This window comes from Melospiza melodia, chromosome 3 (assembly GCF_035770615.1).
Source record: "Melospiza melodia melodia isolate bMelMel2 chromosome 3, bMelMel2.pri, whole genome shotgun sequence".
Classification (NCBI taxonomy): domain Eukaryota; kingdom Metazoa; phylum Chordata; class Aves; order Passeriformes; family Passerellidae; genus Melospiza; species Melospiza melodia.
This window is the reverse complement of record NC_086196.1, coordinates 41,620,161-41,642,665: the sequence shown is the minus strand read 5'-3', so window position 1 is coordinate 41,642,665 and position 22,505 is coordinate 41,620,161. Positions and strand designations below refer to the sequence as shown.

General features: G+C 45.5%; 1 protein-coding gene across 1 annotated transcript; it reads left to right on the top strand.

The window, feature by feature from the left end:
• Positions 1 to 1,331: 1,331 nt before the first annotated feature.
• On the top strand, positions 1,332 to 6,479 carry SLC35D3 (solute carrier family 35 member D3). The gene is made up of 2 exons (XM_063151470.1): positions 1,332 to 1,767; positions 2,904 to 6,479. Exons 1-2 carry the CDS (start codon positions 1,332 to 1,334, stop codon positions 3,731 to 3,733), a joined length of 1,266 nt encoding a protein of 421 aa, XP_063007540.1. The 3' UTR covers positions 3,734 to 6,479.
• Positions 6,480 to 22,505: the final 16,026 nt, after the last annotated feature.

Sequence of the window (22,505 nt, the reverse complement as noted above, 5' to 3'; positions counted from 1 at the left end):
TGCACTTACCTGGCAGAAGGAGTTGTTTTTATCACATGTGCAAACACTGTCAAGGTGATCCCCACTTTTCTTTGAATTGTGTTGCATGTGGGCTTGGGGTGAGTCCAAATAGAGGCTGATGTAAATGTATTGGCACATTTCTCCATTGGGTTCTGAAACCAGGCTTGGTCTCCAGTACCTACATTTTCTTTTCCTGCATTACCAGTTTTCATCTTCAGACATTCATTCTTAATGTGTACCTTACTTCATTTTATAAACCTTGCCCTGTGTCCTTTACCCTGCCTGCTCTGATGAGAGAAATCAATGGATGATTATAAGGTAGCTCTGAATAAAATTATAGTTTTTCCTTTCCTTGTGTTGCCTGACACTGCAGGAGAGTGGTGGAGAGGACTGGCTGCCCGTGAGAACTGCTTTTGCTTTGCCTTTCCCTTGGAGTCGATATGGTCTATTGCCATCTCCTGTTAAAACTTTCATCTGTAAAGTCGGGAGAAACCATCAGCTTATTTAAGCTTTACCAGGCTTTAAAACATCACTTTTGAAAGCTGTGTGGCTACCAGGTTTTGGTGACTTCTCAAGGCAATTCCCTCTGCCAGAACCCGGTTCTCCCTGCTTTTCTTAGCAGCGGTCCCTGTCTCTGCCGTTCGCAGCCCGAGAAGCCGAGGCAGCAGGGGGGCAGTGGGAGGGATGCTGCCGGCAGGCTCGGTAGATGCTTTTTCCCGGGAGGCCGGATACTTTTGGAGAGTAGGAAAAGCGGTAGTCCCTGCTTGGGAATGCGCGGACCTGCACTGATCTCCCCTCTCCGGGAGACGTGGGGTTTCCCACGGCTCTTCCACATTATTTTCGGGCCGGTGGCACTCGGCTGCGGAGCTGCCGGCGCCCCGCGGCTTTCTGGGCAGGGAAAGCACCCGAGCGCCCGCTCCCGCTGCCCGTCCTGCTGCACCCGAGCGGGGTCGGGAGGGCTTGCGGACAGCGGGGGCTTCCCATCCCCGCCGAGCCGGGCGTACTCCGGGGGACACCGCGGGACGAGCCTGGAAACGCGCGGGGCGGGGGCGGCCGGATGGGGGACACCGAGAGCGGGGACGCAGACACACCGGGGATGGCGCGGGGACACACCGGGGGCGGGGAGGGGACGCGGGTAGGAGGGGAGCCACGCTGGGGGCGGCGCGGGGGGGACACGTCGGGGGCGGCGGCCGCCCTGCCGGGAGCGCGTCCTGCCTCCTCCCGCCCCCTGCCTCCGCTCGTCGCCGTCCCCCCGCGCCGCCGCCGCCGCGGCGGGTGGCCGGGCGGGCGGCAGAGCCGGGGGCCCGGCGGCGGGGCCGGGCGCGGGCAGGATGCTCCGCTGGCGGGGCCGGGCGCGGGGCGTCGCGGTGGCGGTGGCGCACGGGCTGTGCTCGGGCTCGCTGAACATCCTGCTGAAGTTCCTGCTGGCCCGCTACCACTTCGCCTTCCTGACGCTGCTGCAGTGCCTCAGCAGCGCGGCGGCGGCGCTGGGGCTGGAGGCGCTGCGGCGGCGGGGGCTGGCGGCGCTGCCGCCCTTCGGGCCCCGCCTGGCGCGCCCCTTCGCCGCCGTGGCCGCCCTGGCCACCCTGCAGTCCACCCTCACCCTCTGGTCGCTGCGCGGCCTCAGCCTCCCCATGTATGTGGTCTTCAAGCGCTGCCTGCCCCTCGTCACGCTGGTCACCGGCGCCCTGGTGCTCCGCGACGGCATGCCATCGCCCGGCGTCCTCGTCGCCGTCCTCATCACCACCTGCGGCGCCGCGCTGGCCGGTGAGCGCGACCGCACCGAGGGCACCGGGCGGGACGGGACGGGACGGGACTGGATAGGACGGGACGGGACGGGACTGGATAGGACGGGACGGGACGGGAGGGGCGGCCGCAGCGGTAGTCGCTCCCTCCGGGCTTCGGGCGCCGGACCGGGAGAAAGACGCGAGGATACGGGGTGCGTGCAGTGCTGAGGGACAGCTGCGGCCCCACGGAGCCTCACGGGCGGGCAGGTGCAGCCTTGCAGAGCTGGATGCAGCCCCGCTCTGACTGGCACATTCTTGGAGGCCTCGGTACAACCTTTTGGAGATAGGTGCATCCTTATGCGGGCCCGTGCAGGAGTAGCTGCGACCTTATTGCAACCCTACTAGGGAAAGTGCAACCTTATGGAGGGAATTGTAGCCTTATGGCAGGTGGGTGAACCTACAGGGGTAGATGTAATGTTCTGAGAGCAGCCGCAAGCCCGTGGGACAACTTCTGCCTTGCTGGGACCAAGTGTGGTGCAAACTTAGGGGTGAGCTGCAGCCCTCTGGGGCCAGCAGGACCCGTGCTGCTGTCCAGCCGAGGGGTGGGTGGGGTGGGAGGCAAAGCTGGCACTTTGTGGCCCGACAGCACTCCTGGGCTGGGGGCTGCCTCAGACAGCAGAGCACATGCACAGTGAATAATTTAATCTGCAAAGAGACTGACAGGGGGCTCGGGAGGGAGGTGTTCCTTCAGAAATCCCACAGGGCTTCATGACTAGAGGGTGCAGAATGGCCAGTGGGTTGGAGGGCAGGCAGCCCAGGCAGCCAGAGGTGCCATGTGTCTGTGCTGGCAAGAGGATGCTCAGGGTCGCTCTGTGTATGTGTGTGTGTGTGTATGTGGTTTCAGCTACAGATCTTCCACAGTGTCTTCACAAAAGGGAGAAGGCAATCTGATTTTGGCTGGGGATTTAGAGGGGGTATGAAAAAACACTCAGTATGTTTGCAGCTTTAAAAAATGCATAAGAGATTCGTTGGGAGGCAAGACTTGGACAAGCATGACAAATCCTAGGGGTTATGGAAAGTGCAGTAATGCCTGTCTCCTAAATATCCCTCTAGTCCAGAACGGCGCTCTCTCCGTACACCACCTATGCTTATTTCTCTCTGTGACTCTCGTGACAGGAGCTGGTGACCTGACTGGGGACGCTATGGGCTATGTGACAGGCGTGCTGGCCGTGCTGATACACGCTGCCTACCTGGTGCTCATTCAGAAAACCAGTGTAGACAGTGAATATGGACCCCTGACAGCTCAGTATGCCATCGCTGTTTCGGCCACCCCTTTCCTCATCATCTGCTCCTTTGCCAGCATGGATTCCATCAACGTCTGGTCCTTCCCAGGCTGGAAGGACCCTGCCATGGTATGCATCTTTATTGCTTGTGTCCTGATTAGCTGTGCCATGAACTTCACCACCCTTCACTGCACCTACATTAACTCGGCTGTGACCACCAGCTTTGTAGGGGTGGTGAAGAGCATAGCCACCATCACGGTAGGCATGGTGGCATTCAATGATGTGGAGCCCACAAAGTTATTTATAGCTGGGGTTGTGGTCAACACCTTGGGGTCTGTCATTTACTGCGTGGCCAAGTACGTTGAGACCAGGCGGCAAAGCAACTATGAGGACCTGGAGAAAGAAGCTAGAGAAGAGGAGGGGAAAAGGCAGGCTGGGGACCAAGCTCTGTTTGCCATGGAGACAATTTCCCAGGGGAAGGGGGCCGAGGAAGCAGCGGCGGAAGGACCATCCACAGGGCAGAGACAGAATGGAGAGGAAGAGAAGGACGTCACTGAGAAATCAGCCACGACACTTGTGGCTCAGGGAAAATCCACCGTCACACAAGAAGTGAACAGAAGCTCGCTGAAAGAAGCCTATCTTGGAGTATGGAGGTTGGTGAGGGGTGCTAATTATATAAAGAAGGATTATTTGATAGAAAATGAAGAGCTACCAAACCCTTAAAAAGCAGATTCGAAAACCTATTGTTTGAGGACAGACACCTGGTTTTCTGTACAGGGGGAAGGCAGAGCATACATTTCCACATCAATGCTCACAAATCCAGATCATTCAGGATGACTTTACCTCATTGTCAAAAAGCAAAAGATCATAGTTTGCTCATGCTTTGGGCTTGCTTTCAGCTGCTTTCAGTATGTCACTTTAGACCCACCTCAGCTAAGGTGCTGACACTCTGCTGCAGACACAGAGAGAGCTGGGTAAGGGGAAGGGGCTTGCCCAGCAGCTGGGAATATGAGGGATATCAGTGCCACTGGGATACTTGGCAGTACCAGTGACACAGCAGTGGTCTATACCTTAGATTGTGTCTGGAGCCTAGTGATTTTTACACATTTGGAGCCTCTGTCAGTGTGCTTCTGTATCTGTATCCATCCAATTATAGGTACTCTACGTAACCGATTCCTACAATATAAACTCGTATTTAACTGTACTTTTTTGTGCTCCTCTGTGTCAGTACAATTACAACAGAGCTAGAGGTTGTGCCACTTCAGTTATATTGGTGTAAAATCACTCTCTTCTCTGATGAATTGAAGCCCTCCGGGCTAAGCCTTGGACCTGGTTTACCTTGGGTGCTTTGTGTCTTCAGTAGAAATCCTTTAGTCTTGTGGTGGTGTACGTGAAAGCAGAACCAGATCTGAGCTTCTGAGAAGCTTTGGCTGGCAAAAGAAGGATGTTTGTCTATGAGCTTTAACTATAAGTAGCATTTGGAATATTAGCTTGACTCAAATAAAAGAGTTTGGAAATGTTGGTATGTATTGATTGGATTTGGGAGGGCTATAAAAATTTAAGGAGAAAGTGTGTGCCTTGTGTTATCCCTCCTGGTACCCTAAAGTCAGATGAATCAGAGCCTGGACTGGAACCCAGGTGTCCTCTCCATTCATTCTGTCACAAGCAGAGGCTGAGAGCAGAGCTGGGGACAGCAACTCTGAAGTTCCCAGGGGTGCTTTTGCAGGACAGCTGTGCCACATCTTGGCCACGTGCTGGTACATGGCTTTGTGTGTATCCGCCCTCGCTGTCCCTGTGCTGGGCTGTCCTGTGGAACAAAGCGCGGGCAGGCAGCAGGAGCTGCCCGGGGCTCTGGCAGATCCCACAGCCGAGTGCCTGGGGAGCGGGATGCTCAGTGTGCTCGGCACAGGGACACCCATGGCTTTGGCAGGGGCAGCTCCCCAGCGCCCTGACTGTCCCTGTCCCCATGGGCTGCGAGGGGCAGAGCTGCCTTTCCCCTTGGGAACTCAAGCGCCCGTGCGGGAAGTGGGAAGCAGGCACTCCAGCGAGGCTCAGCTGAATACACTAGTATTTTGTCCCACATCTGTTTAACTGAGAGGACTGTGGAAAAAAATGTTTGAGTGTTTCTTTGCCTGAAGATACCCGTTTGGTAGGTGGGAGTACTTGGGTGGAACTAGACAGAGAAGAGATTTGATTGGGAGTACTTCTCACCCCAAAAGGGTGCTGCAGCCATTGAGGCCACCTTGACAACAGACTGAAACAAGTTGTTACCATTTTCTGAAAAAATGAACCACGTTTGTTGTTGTTGTTGTTGTTGTTTTCAATATTGTTATTGTTGTTATTAATAATTATTTATTATTATCTATTAAGCCACTGAACTGAAAATCAGCTATTCGCACAGCCCTAATTACCCAGTGCCTGGCCCAGTGCTCTCTCCAGCTGAGCAGGCAGCATTAGCCTCACAGCGTGTTCAGTCTGAAGTGAGCAATTTGCCCAGCAGGGAATATTTGCAAAACTGCTCTCTGGGGGAGCTTTAGGTTCTTGTCAATAAATGCAGGCAGAAACATCAGGTGCTGTGGCAGTGTGTTTTCAGAATGATTGCAGAAGTTGGCTCTCCTGGCATCACCCATGAATTTTGAAAGAGAAGGCTAAAAGGACATTTATGCTAAAAGCCTGGAGCTGCTGAGCTGGGGGACAGGGCAGGGAGCTCTGTACATCACATGTTATGTATAGCTTGTGTTTAAGAGGAACTGGCTGTTTGCCAAAATACGTTTACCTTCTGTTCGAGCTCCATATGGGAGATTTTCAATAAAAGTACTATTTATTGTTTCTAGGCTAATGTAATAGGGCTTTTGTTAGTTTTTCAAATGCATCCTAGGCTAAAGAAGTTTGTGCCTATTACTTATAGTCGCTGTGTTACCGAACTCATTGCGATATTGAACTGCATTGTAATCATACAGATGGCTGGAGAGAAACACACAATTCTGATCTGTCCTCACTGTGCTCAGTGTTTTCTGTCCACAAAAAATGTGGATCTTCTTACCACCTGGATGCCAGTCTTAGATGCTGTAGTGCACATACCGTGTTTGACATGTGCTCTAGGAAGCTCTCCCACTGGACTCTTGTTTCAGGACTTTTTCCTGTGGGGAGGTTAAATGTTTTGCCACTTACTGTTGTTAAATTATTAGTAGAAATCTATGGAAATTCAAACAGTTTTGACTATTAAAAAAGCTGCTGTTACAATGTTGTACATTTGCATGTATAGTCGAAATGTGATTATATTGTATTCTGTTTTTACCTGTAAATTCCCTAAATTAAAATGGGAATTTGGCAAATGCAATCCAGTTTTTCAGTAACAGACACTGTCACACAATAAAATGAAAATACTGCCTCGTGCTGAGGTATTTTAATAGCGTCAGCGGAAGATGGTAGAATGAGATGTGGGAATAAAATGCACTGCTTTCCAAAAGCTTTCTGCTTTTCTTATTGTTGCTACTCCAGGGTGCTCATTTTTGCTTCATTTATAGTTATTCTTGTGCCTTTATACCATCCAAGTTTCCTCAACATGTGACCACACACTATAAATACTGTCACGGACAGAGGGGCTAAGGACAGACAAAGGAGCACAGGATTCTGAAGTGCTGGAACCTCGGTACAGCTCAAAATTTCAGTTGTTCTCAGTGGTGATTTTTTTTGGTTACATATTTAAGATAATTTAATGTCACTGGTGTAGCTGTTATAACTCTAGAATTAATAAAAGCAAGATGAAGCTCGTTATTAATAGTTCCATTATAAAATGACAGCATTATTAAAGGACATAATATTAATTTCATTTTACAATGTTAAGTATTTGTATTATCATCTATGTCATATGGCAGCACTAGGAGATGACTCAAGCATTAATTTTTACCTGTTTGCTTTGGATGGAAGGTACATAATACGCCTGTGGCTGAAACTGGGTTGTGCCAGACCAGGCTGCGGTCGGTAGTTATTGCCGAATTCATCTTAGAGCTCCACACAAATGTGCCTGCAGGTTGGTTTAGAGAAGGAGACCATCCTTGTTGTCAGATAATAAATGAACCTGATGCACAATGACTGCTTTGAGAATAAACAGGAATTTCAGTGTCAACACATCCTTGAGTAACACCTGCTGTAGCACTCCTAGACGTGCACGTACGCGCACATGCACGCACACAAATACGCATGCAGCAGGACAACAAAAGCCAGACTGGCTGTCTTTTTTGAAATGCATTCTTCTCTCTAAGAAATTAAAGAGAGGACAGTTTATTTTGAGGCAGGTACAGTTAAAATTTCTAAGGATAAATTAAAAATTTGCATACATCACTAATCTTGTATTTGCCATCACTTCCACATGGAAAATATGCAGCAATCTACAAAGAGCCATCTGAGAATGAGAGAAATTTTACAGTTTACTAACCAACAATTCAGACCCCTGCATACGTTCTGGGATAGTTTATTGCCAGTGTTTAATAGCCTCTTGTAATTCTGTTTGCTGCAAAAATGACTGTTTGCTGCAAAGGCTTTAGTAGGCAAAAAGATGCAAGGCCTTCAGTTCTGGTTTCTAAATTAACATTTGAGCATTTTGCTGCTAATCATGGTGAAGGGTTAACACCTTATCCCTCTCTGCCTGTGTCCTGCATAATTTCATGTATTACTTCGAGGTTTCTTCTGTGTTTTTCTGACTGGAGTCTCTAAGTGCAGTGGAGGCAATCAGCTCTGCTCTCAATGAGCTGCTGTATTCATGCTTCAGTTTCTTGTTGAAGGTCGTCGGGAAGCTTTTCACTTCAACCCTGTTTCTGTCAGGAATTGATGAGCATGCACATGCCCTCTTTTCTCTTCTTTTGTTGCTGCTGTTTTTCCCAAATATTTTTCCCGTGTCCATCCTGAAAATCACTGCTAGTGATGGAGGACTTGCCAAAGAGGCTTCTCCTGCTTTTTTTTTCTAGAAGGGCAAGGAAGGGATAGACCAGCAGGATCTTGAATGTCCAGATTGCTTCTTTCTACCTTCGTGTGTGTTTCTGCCCACCAGCTCCCTGCATCCCAGATCCCAGTATAGCTCAGCCCTGGCTGTGTCCCAGCTTCTCGTGGAGCGGTGCCCACTGGGCTGTGTCCCAGTGTCCTGCGGAGCTGGGCTGTGCACGGGACAGGTTCTGGAGTGAGGGCCCCCCCTCTGCCACACAGCCAGCACTGAAACCTGGCTGGGCCTGCCCGTGGGGACATTTATTATACACACAGAACCAGGAGATCTTCTTGTAGTAACAACATTTTAAGTAATAAGGCTATAAACCTGCTGTTGAGCCAGGCTCTGTTTTTTTGTAGGTTGAGACTTAAAAAAGCCAGTCACACTGGCTTTCTTCAGTGCTGGATATTGTGTTTGAACAGAAGAGAGGCAGCCTGAATTGAAAACCCAGGTAGAGAGCATGAAAATAGTGCTCAAAGAGGTACATGGGATGGGATGAAGATGGATGGGGAAAATATGTGAGCTACAAATTAGGATGGATGGGGAATATGTGATAGTTTGCAGAAAGGAAAAATGTTCTTGAATGAAAAAAAAAAAGTGACAGCATTAGAAACCAATGGCCAAAAAGTGAGATGAATCTGCAGTGAATGCACTTGAATTTGGACTCTGGAAGAGCAGTGGACATGAAGGAGAGAGGCAGAGTGAGCGAGCTGGCTGGGGGAAAGATGGCTGCATCTATTCTTTGTGGTTCTGTGATTATTTTTTTTACTGGACAGTTGTAAGAAATTTTGCTCTGGGCACATGTATCTTGTTAATAAGTTTGTCTTCTATCAAGTAAAAGCAATGTCAGCTCTGTTCTCAAAATTACAGTACTTTTTTTATTAGGTGCTATTGATTTTGTTCCTGACAAAACAAGAAGATCCCAACAATTATTTAACAGAATTCAGGATTTCTCTGATAAACAGCAATAACCTCTGAAGACACAGACCATTTCTTGCCTAACATGGGGGTCAAATGAGACAGAATAATGATTTGGAACTGGCCATAATAGTAAACCAGGCAGGTTTACCAGCTGCTGTAAATAATGATCAGTATCATCAGTAGATGAAAACAGCTAAAGGCTGCTGTGTATATCACCATTAACTCCTCATGTCCTGAATTGTCTTAATTCTGTTAAGTGCATTTTTTGTCTGCAGAGTATCTCTGCAAATTTGTCCTTATGGTTAGTCTAATTCCAAAACGTGCTACTGGTTAAAAGGTAAAATATGAATTTTTCTTTCTGTTTCTCAAGCCACAAGCAAACCTGGGGTCTGAAGGGCAGAGAGGTTCCCTTTGTCAGTGCATCTTCTTGAGTGAGTGAACGTTCGTGAGAACAGATAAAATGTTCAACAATGTATGTTGCTACAAACCTATGAAAACCAGCTAAATATTCCCTTATCACAATTTTACAGGAACAAAAGTAGGTTTCCTTAAGCATAGTGGCCAAGAGGCCACTGAGTGATTCTTCATTGAATATCAGAAGGCTGATGCACACAAAACAGCTGAGTGCACAGCCACACAGTTTTGACCCTGGGATTTACAACATTTTCTGAAAGAAAAGAGACTGGGAAGCATTTGCCTGGAGCTATGGGAGAAATTGCTTGACTTAGGGAAGCTGGGATGCAGGTCTGTGAAGAATCACTGCCAAGCCAGCAGCACATTTCCAACAGGATTCCTGAGATGGGGTTGGACTTTCAATATTTCAATATTGCTCAGTTTTGGGGTTTTTGGGTTTTTTTTGGGGGGGGTTGTATTTTTTTTTTGTGTTTTTTGTTTATTTTTGGTTTTTTTTTTTTTTCTTTTGTTAATAGATAGTATGAATGAGCAGAATCATCTGTAATACCTGGTCATGTCCTGGGGTGCATTCTAAATGCTGAACTCTTCATCCAACACCTGCATGTTGCAGTGGCTTGATAAAACCAGTACAATGTCATTCGTGCTGTATCCAGCTCTGTCATCCAACACAAGCAGAACACTTTGTTTTTCTGTCTGGGGAATCTACTTAACAGTGATTAAGTTTGCTTGTATACCCATAAAGATCTTTTATAGCTGCTCCAAATATTCAATGCCACAGTTCAGAAAAGAAGCTAAGCAATATCTAAGTGATGTAGGGGAAGAAAATGACAGCTAGAGCTGCATTTTCATTGGAAGGTTGTGGAGGGATAGAAAGTAAGAGAATAGTGCAGAAGGTATCTCACCCCTGAGGAGCTGCAGCTGTACTAATCACCAGAGATTAGGAATAGGCCTGCCCTCCTTAACAGGCCACAGCTGTGTCCAATAAGGAGATGTGTGCTACAAGAGTGGGTTAGCTGGGTGAGGAGGGAGTTGGGCTTTGTTGGTTGTGCTGTGAAGAGAGCTGGAGTTTGTTGGTTGTACAATAAAGAAGAAGGAGTCAGTGCTGTGAGGAGATGCCCCTGAGAAATCACTGAGAAGGTATGGGAGCCTTGCAATAGGATGACAACAGAAGGTTTTGCAGAAGGAGTTTGGGTTATTTGCTACCCAAGTTTTAGTCTTTCCTCATCTTTATCTACTTCAGTGCTTTTCCTCAAAATCTGCTGATTTTGGTGTTGATGGAGGTTTCTGTTCTTTACTTTTCTTTCTGAAAGCTTCACCTCTGCCTGTCTCCCTGTCACTGGTCAGGTAGGGCACAGCACCCAGAGTCCTGTGCCTGGCACACACTAGCAGCCAGCAGACGAAAAATGTCAGATGCCACTTTCAGGGTCAAAAATAAGGACACTGTTCTGTACTTGAGATTCATACTCATCATGAAAAGCACAGTGAGTAAGACCTTCACAGCCAAGAAGACTTTGCTGCATCTCTGCATTTAAAGCATGGTATGAAAACAGAGATTATTTTTTTAGTGGGGCTCCTCTTTGTGTTTTGTATAGATCCAACATGTTGGCACATAAATTGGCAAACTTTAAAGAAAAGCTGTGATGCGAACAGATTCCTAGGTGGCAATATAGAGCAGTCACCACAGCCCTACCTTGCATTCAGGAATGCTCTCATTCATTGCACTAAAACATTTCTGCATTTTTTGCCTTGACCATGCCTTCATTCAGTAGGACATGAGCCCAAATGAAAGCATTTCGCTGCATTAGGGGCTCACTAGTGTCTGGTGTTCCACCTCCCCAAGCCAAGGAGAGTGTTGGAGGTGGATTTTAGGATTATTTTCTATCCTGCCAAGCAGAGATCTGTGCTTGAAAAGCTGCCACTCAGAATTCCAGCGATGCAAAGCCAAAGAAAGAGCCCCTCTGCCCCAAATCTATTAGGTGGCATTGCTGTGGCAATACAGCTGATGGTAAAAGCTGCTGCTGCAGGCGAAAGGAGTTTCTGTCAGTTTAATGTGTTCCATGGCATCAGGGAAGGGCCACCAGCTGCCAGGGCCCTGCTGGCACCCTCAGACACGAAGAGCTGTGACTGCAGAGGCTGTTGGAGAGTTGCTGTGGACACTACAGCTGCATAGGTGAGTGCTCTCCTGTGGGATCAGGGGTTTGCCCCTTTTCCAAAGCTCCTTACAGGGAGCTGACACGTGAAAACCCAGTCCCTCCCTGTGCAGGGTAACAGGTCAGCTCAGCTGCAAAGTGGTATCATGGAAAGGGAAAGAAACAGCCCAAATTTTACCTGTGCAGTCCAGATATTACTGCAGCAAAATTCTTCCTTTATTACATTTTTTTCCATATAGTTCCCTCAGTGCTTCTGAAAGGAAATATGCAAATGCACTAATAGTTTTTATAGAAGAACAGATTTATTTCAGAAGAGAGGTCCTGCAGGCAATACAACTCCTGCTGAGCTTGCAAAATCATTCAGTGTATGGAATGGATTAGGTTGGGGGCTGCCTTATTTTCATTGCCTTCGAAGTGGCTGGGAAAAGAAGATGTGAAGGTAAGGACTGTAATAAGGAATGAGTTCTGTAAAGCAGCTTTGCTACAGTGAACCTTCAAGCCCGTCTGAGAATGTCAGGGATTTGCCATTATTCTTGAAGCTGACTTGACAAACAATTCTGGCATCTTGACAGCTGAGCCTTAGAATAAAAAATGCCACAAATTCAATCTGCTGCTAGATAAGGAGTGGCCAGCTGATTCCCAGGGTGCAAGCAGTGCTGATCTGCCCTGCCATCGGTGAGCTCTGCTGCAATGGGACATCTAATTTAGGTAAGTGCGTTTCCAGCATTAGGGTGCATAAAGTCTGATTGTGGGTGGCTGCCAGTAGAGACACACAGGAGCAGTTTTGCAGCTTCATGCAAAAAACTGCTCACATTTTAACTAAAAATGCTAAGCTTGAGCTATAATACTTTATAATATAAAGTATTATAAGCTATCTGGGAAGAAGGTAAGCCAAAAGAAGCAAAGAAACCTAGAGTCCCACAGACACATTTCCAAAGATTTACAGTGCTGTTACTCAGCCTTTTCCAATCAGAATAATGAATAAACATTTGAGTAATAACAAGAAGAACATAAATAATTTTGATTATTTTCAATCCAGTGCTGCTATCTGATCCAAATGCAGGTGCAGGGAGCTCACCAGAGTCTGAGCCATGAGCATCCCAGTGCATCACAGTACTTTCAAGGTTGGAGAAACCCACCACATACAGGGATCTGTGAGGCTGGAAATAAATATAGCTGCTGCCTTGTTTTGTCGTTGTATAGAATTTTAAATTTTAAAATTTAAAACTTTACAGCCATTTCATTTGCTTCCTGTTTTCCTTCAGGAGCAAATGTCTCCCTACCCAGATTTCTTTTTTGTGACAATGCCTCAACTGGCATTCATATTACAGTATTGCCGGGGACGGGGGGGAATTAAAAACCAACCCCAAAACAACAGCAGCAAGGAAAAAAAGGAAAAAAAGAAAAAGAACAAGCCAGAAGTGTAGATTAATTTTTTACCACAGCCTCCAGGTTAATTTAGTCATCTCTTTTTTTTTTTTTTTTTTTTCTGCTAACTTGCTTTCTTAAAGGTGAAGATTTAGATGAACCACTCCATTTGCTTTTGGTCTATCTGATACGTGAGATAAAGATTAGACAATCCATCAAATTTGGCATTTTTGTTACACCACTTGTGACAGGAGCTGCTGTGTTCCAGGGCTGGTGTCTATGTTTAAACAAAGTCCACCAGACTTGGACTATAGCCAGGTCTTTCATTGCTGGGACCTTTTCAGCTGTAAATAGAATTGCACTGCCTCTGAAATTTTGCTGTCACTCACTCTTGTAAGAGGACACATGAGTACTTGGGGGTTTCATCCATCGATTTTGGACTGTGGGTTACTTCTGTATATTTGCAGAGATCAATGGGCTTCAAAACAAGAAAAGAGCTGGCTGTCTTCTGCTACACTGACATGGTCCCACAATGATGCCAATGAAACTGATTGGCAAAAAGCTGTTTCAGGACAAATAGGTCCCTCATGATCTATAAGTATCTCTCCTGATCAGGAAATGCTGCACATAAAACTGCATTTTTCTGCTGTGGCAGAAGAGAGAAGCATAAAAACTCCTGTGAGGGGAGTGTGATTTTTATATATCTGTCTTAGGGGCTTCTGAGGTGCAGTTCAGGATTTTTGCCTTGTTTGTTGCATATGTCCCATGTTCTGGAACTGTTCCTTGTAGGAATTGTTGTCTACCTGCATTTAGGGATGTCAGAAACTGAGAGACTGAACTGGCTGTCGTTTCTCTTGGTGCTGTATGGCTTGCTGTGATTTTGTCATTAGTTTTCACCCCACTATCTGTGTCCACAAACCCTGTGCAGGGAGATACCTTCCTCTTGAGTTCAGATGCAGTCTGCAAGTCATGAATCTGCTACTTGGCAAAATTCAGGGGCAGGAATGTCCAGCACAGGAAATGGGGATTGGATGAACTCAGTGGGGGCTGAAAACTTCCTCAGTCTGTGCCAGAACCACTTGAGGCAATAAATGCCCTTCTCCTTCTGACTGTCCTTTGACAGGTTCCTCATCCCATCTTCCTTGTAGCAGCATCTGAAATTATTAATCTTTACTTTAGCTAGAAGTTACATTCTTTTATCCTTCACTTTTCTGCTGCATTTCATAATGCCAAATCCCAGGCTAGTTTTGCATTGCTGACCCTTCCAGCCATATTTACACTGCAAGTGGTGCAGAATTATCATGACCACTCAGTGCCATCTAGGGCAGACTGGCCTCTTCATGTTTGGCCCCGAGTTTTTTCTGGGTCTCATGTACAACTGTAATTCTCATTATATTTTTTTTTCCAAGAAGAATTATCTGATATAATGGGAGGATTGTGCTGTAGCTCTGGGTTCAAAGCAAGTAGACATGTCCTTGACACAGGAAGCATTAGACTGGTGGCACTTGCTGCCAAAGGATGCAGTGGAAGCTGAAACTTTCCTTTATGTCATAGGCACAGTGAAGAGAACTCCTTGCACCCATGTACTCCAGGTACCTGAGGGTCAATAAATACAGAAAACTTCATATACATCAAGAAGTTCTTTGAGATTGAAATATTTTCAGCCTGGGAGAGTATTCAGAGGGTGTACCATGCACAGCCCCCTGCTCTCATCCCGAGAACCTGCTTGTGGTGCTGCTGAGAATGGGATACCAGGCAAGATAAGTCTTTGGTAATTTGTATGTTTTCTTTAATGCATTCTTGAGGAGGAGCAGTTAATAAAAGATTCTTCAAGATACACTCCATCTTCAAAAGTCTTATAAATCCTATCCTTCAGAAAATTACTTATCCTGCTGCACCAAAATAGTGCCTCAACACAGTTAGAAGAAAGGTCCTTGCAAAGGCTTTGAGTTCTGCTGAAAAAGTTCACCAGAACTGACTGCTTTTGAGTGTATGACCTGCTGGATTCCTTCACCTCCTCTGCTATAAAACACCACAGTAATCACAAAGGGACACGTGGTATCTGTCATTATTACAGGCAATGCCCACTTACACCGTGCTCCTAAGAGTGAGCAAGTATTCCCTATAAATGAATGATGTACCTGGTCCAGCTCTCTCAGGGAGCTACTAGACAAACTCCAGTTTACAAGCACAGTACAAAGCTGTGTCAGCAGATAGTCATCAAAACCTCAATTTTACTTCTTCCATCCATCATTTCTACAAAACTTGTGTGGAACTGGGCTGATGTCTTGCAGTGCAGCACTAAGAGATGCTTGCAGCTATAGGAGGCAGTGGTCTTAAATGCTTCTCCTTTGCTGTATCCACCATTTGTTTTCTGCTTCCACATCCTTTGCAAGTATCACCTTTTTTGCTTTGCAGGCTGATAGATGTGCTTCAGGGTGTGGCACAGAAGGTACTCTGAAGTTGATGAAAATTAGGATCTGCAGGATTTTATAGCTGGGTCTTATGCATGGCAACAGAGGAGAGTTTTAAAACAGCAAAATTCTTTAGTAAATCAGGTTAGCCTCATCTAATGGAAATCTGTAACTGCATCTCTGAAATAATCCCAAGAGTACAATAGTAAAATACTTCTATTGATTGTATATATTTTAATTTAATGACTCATGCTTGATCTGATTTGAAATCACTGCATTCAATGATAATTTCATTCACATGGCTGGAAGATCTGTTTAAAGCACTAACAGCTGAACAGAGGCAGGGCTGAACACTCCAAAGGCATAAATAAAAACAGTGGTACAAAACCTGGTTTTAGTTATTCCTCCAGTTGCAGAGCTCTCCACCCCTATATTAAGGTGACCAGCCCCTCCCAGGAGCCCAAGGAGTATCTATGCTGAGTAGCTGGGGTACAGATTTCCCTGAGCTGTGTGTAGACAGCAGGGCTGTGAAAAGCAGGATGGGGCCTGTGTGTGTTGCATCTGTGGCTTGATGTTAGGAGCTCAATCCTCCCCCCTTTGGCTAGGCCAGCCAGCTCAGAGCTCAACCCTTTCTCCTGTGCCTTGAAGAGAACTGGGACAATATGACAAATTTCTGAGTGCTGCAATGGTTGGATGCACTGATGGAAACTGGGAGTAGGGCTGGAGTTCTATAGGTGGTTGGTGATCTGATGAGACAAGATTCAAAGACTGTGGACTTTAGAGACAGGCAGCAGCTGAGTTTTATCAGCTCAGGATTTCTGTAAATACCATGTCTGTGTGTTTGTGTTTGTCCTTGGACATGTAGTTTTAACTTTTTCCTTGTGCTTTTGTAGTAAAAGTACAAAGATTTAACTTTGTAAAGCAATTGGCCCAACACCAAATGGATTATGCCAACTTTATGGAGTGGAAGGGCTCAGGAATAGTTCAGTCTTGTGGATTGATAATATTTAGAATTTTCATCCCAGAAGTATCTGGAGGACACAGACAAAAAGAGGCCCCTAGTGCATGAGGCTCTGCTTATACAAGAGATGGTCTCAGGCCAAAGACTTGGTGATCAAAATACAATGTTGAATGATCCTCTGCAATTGTATGCGCTGCTAGAAGATAAAACTGCATCAAGTGCATAATAGAAGTGCTTGCACTTCACAAACCTGTCGGGGCAGACAGATAGCATTGCCTCATCTAATACCAGGTTCCATCTGTGGGTAAATCCTTCTTAGGAGAAGACATTATGCAATACTCCTTAACAATTCGTAATAACTCGTATCTGAAGAGAGGAAGAAGAAGTAATGAAGAGAGATCACAGGTGTAGAAGTGTGATAAAGAAGGTGCAATGAGTCCCCCTGTAAAGCAGCCACCAGATGTTCTTTTACTCTGTGCAGAAAATGGGGTATTGTTTGCAGCAAAAGGCTCAGCTGAGCTATAGCTCAGGTTCGTACTGCCTGGGGTTCTGCCGCAAGGAATTGAGCAAATTTATTGCAAATAGAACATGGTGCTGGGACTTCTGACAGCTCCTTTTACTCTTTGGTAGAGGAAAAAAACTAACCTGCCTCTGACTGTGAACCAAGTAAGAGAGAATAAAGTGTGGGGTGTTCTTTAACATGCTTTGGAGAAACACTCCTGCTTGTGGAGCTACTGATCACATGGGCTTGAGCATGTATGAGCATGACTTACTTCAGAAAATAAGTGGAGAGTGAGTGGTAAACAGCTTTTTTTATGTGCTTCTTGTTTAGTTTATGGGAGTTTTATAGATTACTCCAATGGGATCAAACAGACAAACAATGAGGGGTCATTTGAAGAAATCTGAATTTCATGCTTTGCTAAAAAATGTTTAACTCATTTCACTGGTAAGTATAAGCCTATGCTGTATTCACATACTGTAAATCTCTTGTGTTTTGGAGGCTGTCTAATATCTACATTTGGAAGACAGTTTCTGGGGTGACTAAACACAGAGAGAGAGCTACAAGATGTTGGGGACTTGGGTACATTCTCATTAGCTATGCAAAAATTACCAAATGGCAAACTTCAGACTTTAGACAAATTACCATGGGCACCAAACAAACAAAAGAGCTGAAACAACAGTGTCTTCAGATACACTGCCTTGATTAGCATTTACTATGTTAGCAGGTCACGGTGGCAGCCTGACCCTCCAGCTCCTGCCCTTTGGAGCTCCATCCATTGCTCTCCCGAGCTGTCTCCAGGCCTGCATCCCTCCTCGGGGCAGAGGGCTCCACAGGCAGCAGGGAGCCTTGGAAACAGGTACTGCCTTGCCCAAAGCCTTCTGCAGGGCTTTCAAGTTTTGCTCCTCCTCCACAAACTGGGTTGTAACACTCCTTTGGGGATTAGTGTATGAGTTACTCTCAATAGCTCCTTATTGTTTTTGGGAAGATTATCACAGGTACAGATTGCCTTAGGTGCAGAGACAGATTGGATTACTTGGGTTGATTTACATGGGTGTAGCACCATGTGAATAGAGCTGCACTTCTCCTGAGCTGCCCAACTCACATGTCTGGCCTCAGAAGCCCTGGCAAGGCAGATTTCTGTGCCTCTGTAATGTGTTTAGTTTATTTATTTATTTTTAAATCAGGTACCAGGAACCTACTATTCCTGATACCAGAGGGCATGCTGTGAGACCTGTAGAAGCAGCTACCCAGACACCTATTATAGTACACTTGCTGTCCTTGCCACAGACAACTGCTTCTACAGCAGGGAACGGTGTATTCTCCAGAAGCAAGTGAAAATGGATGTGAGAACCATATGCTGTAGATGGAGAGTGGTGGGATAGTGACCATCAGAAAGTTGCAACAAACAAACCAAGTTTGCCTTCTCCAGGGGTTCTCTCTGTGGTCCTCAGTCTGGGGATGTCCATGAGAGAGGAAAAGCCTGACCTCAGTGGAGTCAGGCTTAAGGTTTCTATTTCCCAGTCCCTAGAGTCAGAGGGTTTGGGAATTTAAAGACTGGAGCTGGAGCCCACATGGGAGGGCTGGCATTTTGTGAGAGGCAGCAGATGGCTGTCCTCTGCCCAGGGAAGCAGCAGTGTTGCTCTGTCATGGCTGGGTGCAGCCAATTTGTTTCTTTGTGTCCTGCTGTTGCTGCTGTGTTCTGCAGCAAATGCAGCTCCCAGCTCTTCCCTTCCCTCCACCACAAGCATGGCAAAAGCATGTGGTATATTGAACTGCAGGTAGCTCTTCCACCTAATCTGATATGTGCTGCAATCTATTGCATTGCAGTGTGGTGCCGTGCTCCAGCCTCAGCTTTTCCTACAGTCTCTACAGCTTCCCCAGTCTCTGATCCTTCCTGATTTATGTGGCTTATGTGAAGCCACTTGTGATTTCTCAAACAATGTGTCTCTGCAAAAGAATAGGTTCCAACCAACAAAAAAAAGTTCTACGCTCTAAAAATAAGATGAAATTTTAAAAGGGCTATAAAAAACTGCGTCATTGGCTCTGGATGGTCTCCATGGAAGAGAGAACAATATTCAATTTGTCCAAAACCCCAAGTTCTTCTCAAAAGGCGCTATAGAAAATTGTTCAGCAACATCATGTAAATTAGAGAGCCACAAGCACAGTTCATACTTGAATGAAATTAATTCACACAGGATACAGCAAATACGGCATAACTACAGCACCACTCTTACTTTTTTTTTATACCACCAAAGCCTTTATTTCCTTTGAAGATGGGTAATTGTAAGGAATACAGTACTTTTTCCTTCTCATGTAGAATTGCTCTCCTCAGTCTCTCTATGTTGCACAGTGTATTATCTGCAAATGATTAAAGCTGGCCTCCTGTCCCTTTGGATGTTTCCAGAGACTGTCAGTGTCTCCAATGGGCTGAAGTTACCTAGAAGAAGACTCTATATATGACCATAAAAGCACCTTATTTATCTTCAAAGAGAAAATCAAGAAGCCTTGACAGATCTGATTTTTTTTTGTTTCCCTGTAAAAGGGTTTGCTTTTATTTAAACAATTCTAAAAAAGAAAATAAATTCAAAGTACAATACAAATTTCTGGTATTATTATCCCTGCAGGATTGCTACCAGGTTCACATGGTCATTCTACCTATGATGTTCCTACCTGCTGAAATTTTATTAATCTTGAGCCATTGATTCAAAGTATTATCAGGCTGTTTACAGTGACCTGAAAGTGTTCCAGGAAGCTTGGGCAGTACCAGCTTTATCTTTCAGAACACTTGCCCTTCCAGGAACAAATCTGCCATTTTCTAGCAGCTCTATGAAAAAAAAAAAAAAAATGGGAACACCATAATTCACTTTTCCTGATGGACCAGAACAGAAGTCAAGAGAACCACATTTTGGCTACGTGCCTTAGTGCTGGTGCAAGGAAAATTATGTTTCGAATGCATTTTTTTGGCATTGCTTCGGCAGAAAGAGGAAGCACTCACTGCAGAAAAGGCGTCCTTCTCATCCCTGCCTGTGAGACTTCCCTGCTTCCCTGGCTTTGCAGCCTCATGGCCTGGCAACACAGGCTTCTCCTTGTAAGAGTGGCAGGACAGGACATAGAGGATTCCTATAAGCATCCATTTGTTAGTAAGATGTAACAAAATGTTCCCATTTATTTTGAGGACTTGTGCCTCTATGTGACCATGCAGGAAATGAGGAGATGGTCCAAAACTTGCTTGAAACATATCAATTATAGACTACAGCCAAGACTGGAAGCTTCACCCATAGATAATGTGAAATCTGAAGAACTGGAAGCAAAATTTGGCTTCATCTGCCTTATTATTTGATCTGGCTGATTTTTTTTTTTTTTTTTTTTTTTTTTTTTTTTTTTTTTTTGTATTCTAACAGTACTTTTAGTTCCACAGAAGGGTCACTGTGATTAGCTCTAAGGGATTTTGTTGACTCTCTGTTCAACATTTAAAAAGATGAATCTGGAACTGCTAAGGATATCTGGGATTATTTCAGTCTACTCCTTAGTCCCCTTCACTAATTTATGAAGCTCCAGGTTTGGGCTCTTTGCTGCTACCAAAAAGATTTTCAGAGCTTCAGGTCTCCAATTATGAGAAACTTTGTTCTCATTTCTAGATTTTTTCCCCCCTTCTTCTCTCTCAGTAATTAAATTCTGTTTCCAAATCATGGATAGCAATTTACAGTTTAACATCTCTGTGCCTCTGAGGCATTGTGTCCACCTGCTCGTCCTGTCCTTCATCATGTTCACTGGTAACAACTGAAGCTGAAAGTTTGCTACCATCCTTGGCTTAGTCCTGAGTTTATGCCCAGGTATCCAAGTGCTTCTAGTCTCTCAAATGACAATAGTATGGAGGGTTTTTTTAGAAAAATAACAATTTGGGGAAAAGAATTCTTCAGTATCTGGAGGTTTGGGGTGTGTGGAACTCGGTTATTTAAATAGTGAAAAAGGTAATTCAGATTTGGCAATATCTGAGTCTTGGCAGGAGATACATCTCAATTATGTCTCAGTCTGACTAGGATTCAGAAATAGCTTTTTCCCCTAAATCCCCCTAAGGGCTTTATCAATTTGTCTACCCTGAGAATGTCTCATAGACACTGACAAGTCTGATCTCTGTACGAGTTTTATTCTGGCAGCAGTGTTCTCCTACAGGACATCAAGAGGAGGTGTCATTTTCTCCTCTGTAGGCAGCATTTACATTTGTGCATAAATTAGATAACTGGGATTGAGAGCAGAGACAAGTATAAATGACTTCCCATTACTAACAAGAAAAGATACAATTGCTTCCTCTTGTGTTCTTCAAGAGAGGTGGAATGTCTTCCTTCTTGAATTTCTATATAGGCTTAAAAGCTCCTGGTGTGGGGGATATTCAAACTGACATGGATTTGGATCCCTCCTTGGGCAGAGGAAGAGGTTAATTTCTGTGACCCACTTCTGGAGTGGATGGTCCAGCCTTTCAAATTTACTGGTGATCCCCTCACCATCTAGTGATCATGCTCAAGAGAAGACTGAGCCTTTCTTGCTGTGAATACCTGGTTTCAAAAGGTATTATTTCAGGGCTCCGGACACTGAGTGTAGGAGCTTCCTGTCTTTTCACTTAGCACAAGGTGCTGACACCCTAGAAATGCATGAGATTTCCCTCTGCACGTTCCTGTTTGGTGGCTAGGCTTGGTGACATAAGATCCATTGAACCCTGAATGCTCTGGCACCTCATGGGATGTCTGACTGTCCCTATTTTGTCCTTCAGTAAGAAACTTGGGCACCAATTCAGAGCCTGGAGTCCACTCTGGGGCTGGTGTGATGAATGAATATTTTAGGTTTCTTTAAGAAGGGACAGGGCAGCGCAGGGGAGGGTGGTGATGCACTGACACAGCAGGTTCCTGCGCTTAAAATCTTTCTTGAATTTTGCTTTGCCCTCACCATTTCTTGAAAAATTGGGAAATATACATTTCAGAAATAATGAGAGAATTGTGAGGATCAACTGCATTTGGAACTACTAGAAAGATTTTGGGCTACAACTCCACAATCTGGAAAAAGTAAGACAGGACAACCCTCAGAGAAGAGCCTCATGGGGAGCTTCTAGACACATGAAAAGAGCCACAATACACGTTCCTTTACAGAGCCTGCCTTTCTGTGGCCAGCATTTTGGTGGTTACTGTGTGTAACTTTGGGCAGAGATGATGGCTTTTAAACAGCTGCATTTAACTTGCTTCCCATTCCAAAATGTCGCTGATGTGAGGACATTTGTTACAGAATCCTTTCTGTGAAAAGATAAAGAGAAAAATACCCTCTCTAAGGTTTGTTTGAACCTAGATGCACTCATGCAGTTAAAATACCTGCAAAAGGAGTGGTGTGGTTTAACTCCAGTGTACTGGGGGCACTGACAGCAACTGAGTCTCACACAGCTGCTCACTCACTCCCCCTGCCCCCTCGGTGGGATGGAAAGAAAAATCAGGGGGAAAAAATAAAAATGCTGGGTTAAGACAGTTTAATAATTGAAACTAAGTAAAACATTATAATAATGATGATGATAATGATAATAATAGTAATAAGAAGAAGACAAAGAGATACAAATCCCAACAAACACAATACAGTTGCTCACCACCCACCAGCAAATGATGTGCCTGGCCCCAAGCAGCAGTTGGTCCCTCCCAGCCAATTCCCCAGAGTTTTTATACTGGCCGTGATGTTCCCTGGGATGGAGTGTCCCTCTGGCCAGTTTCCATCTGCTGTCCTGGCCATGGGCCCCCCCCAGCTTGTTGT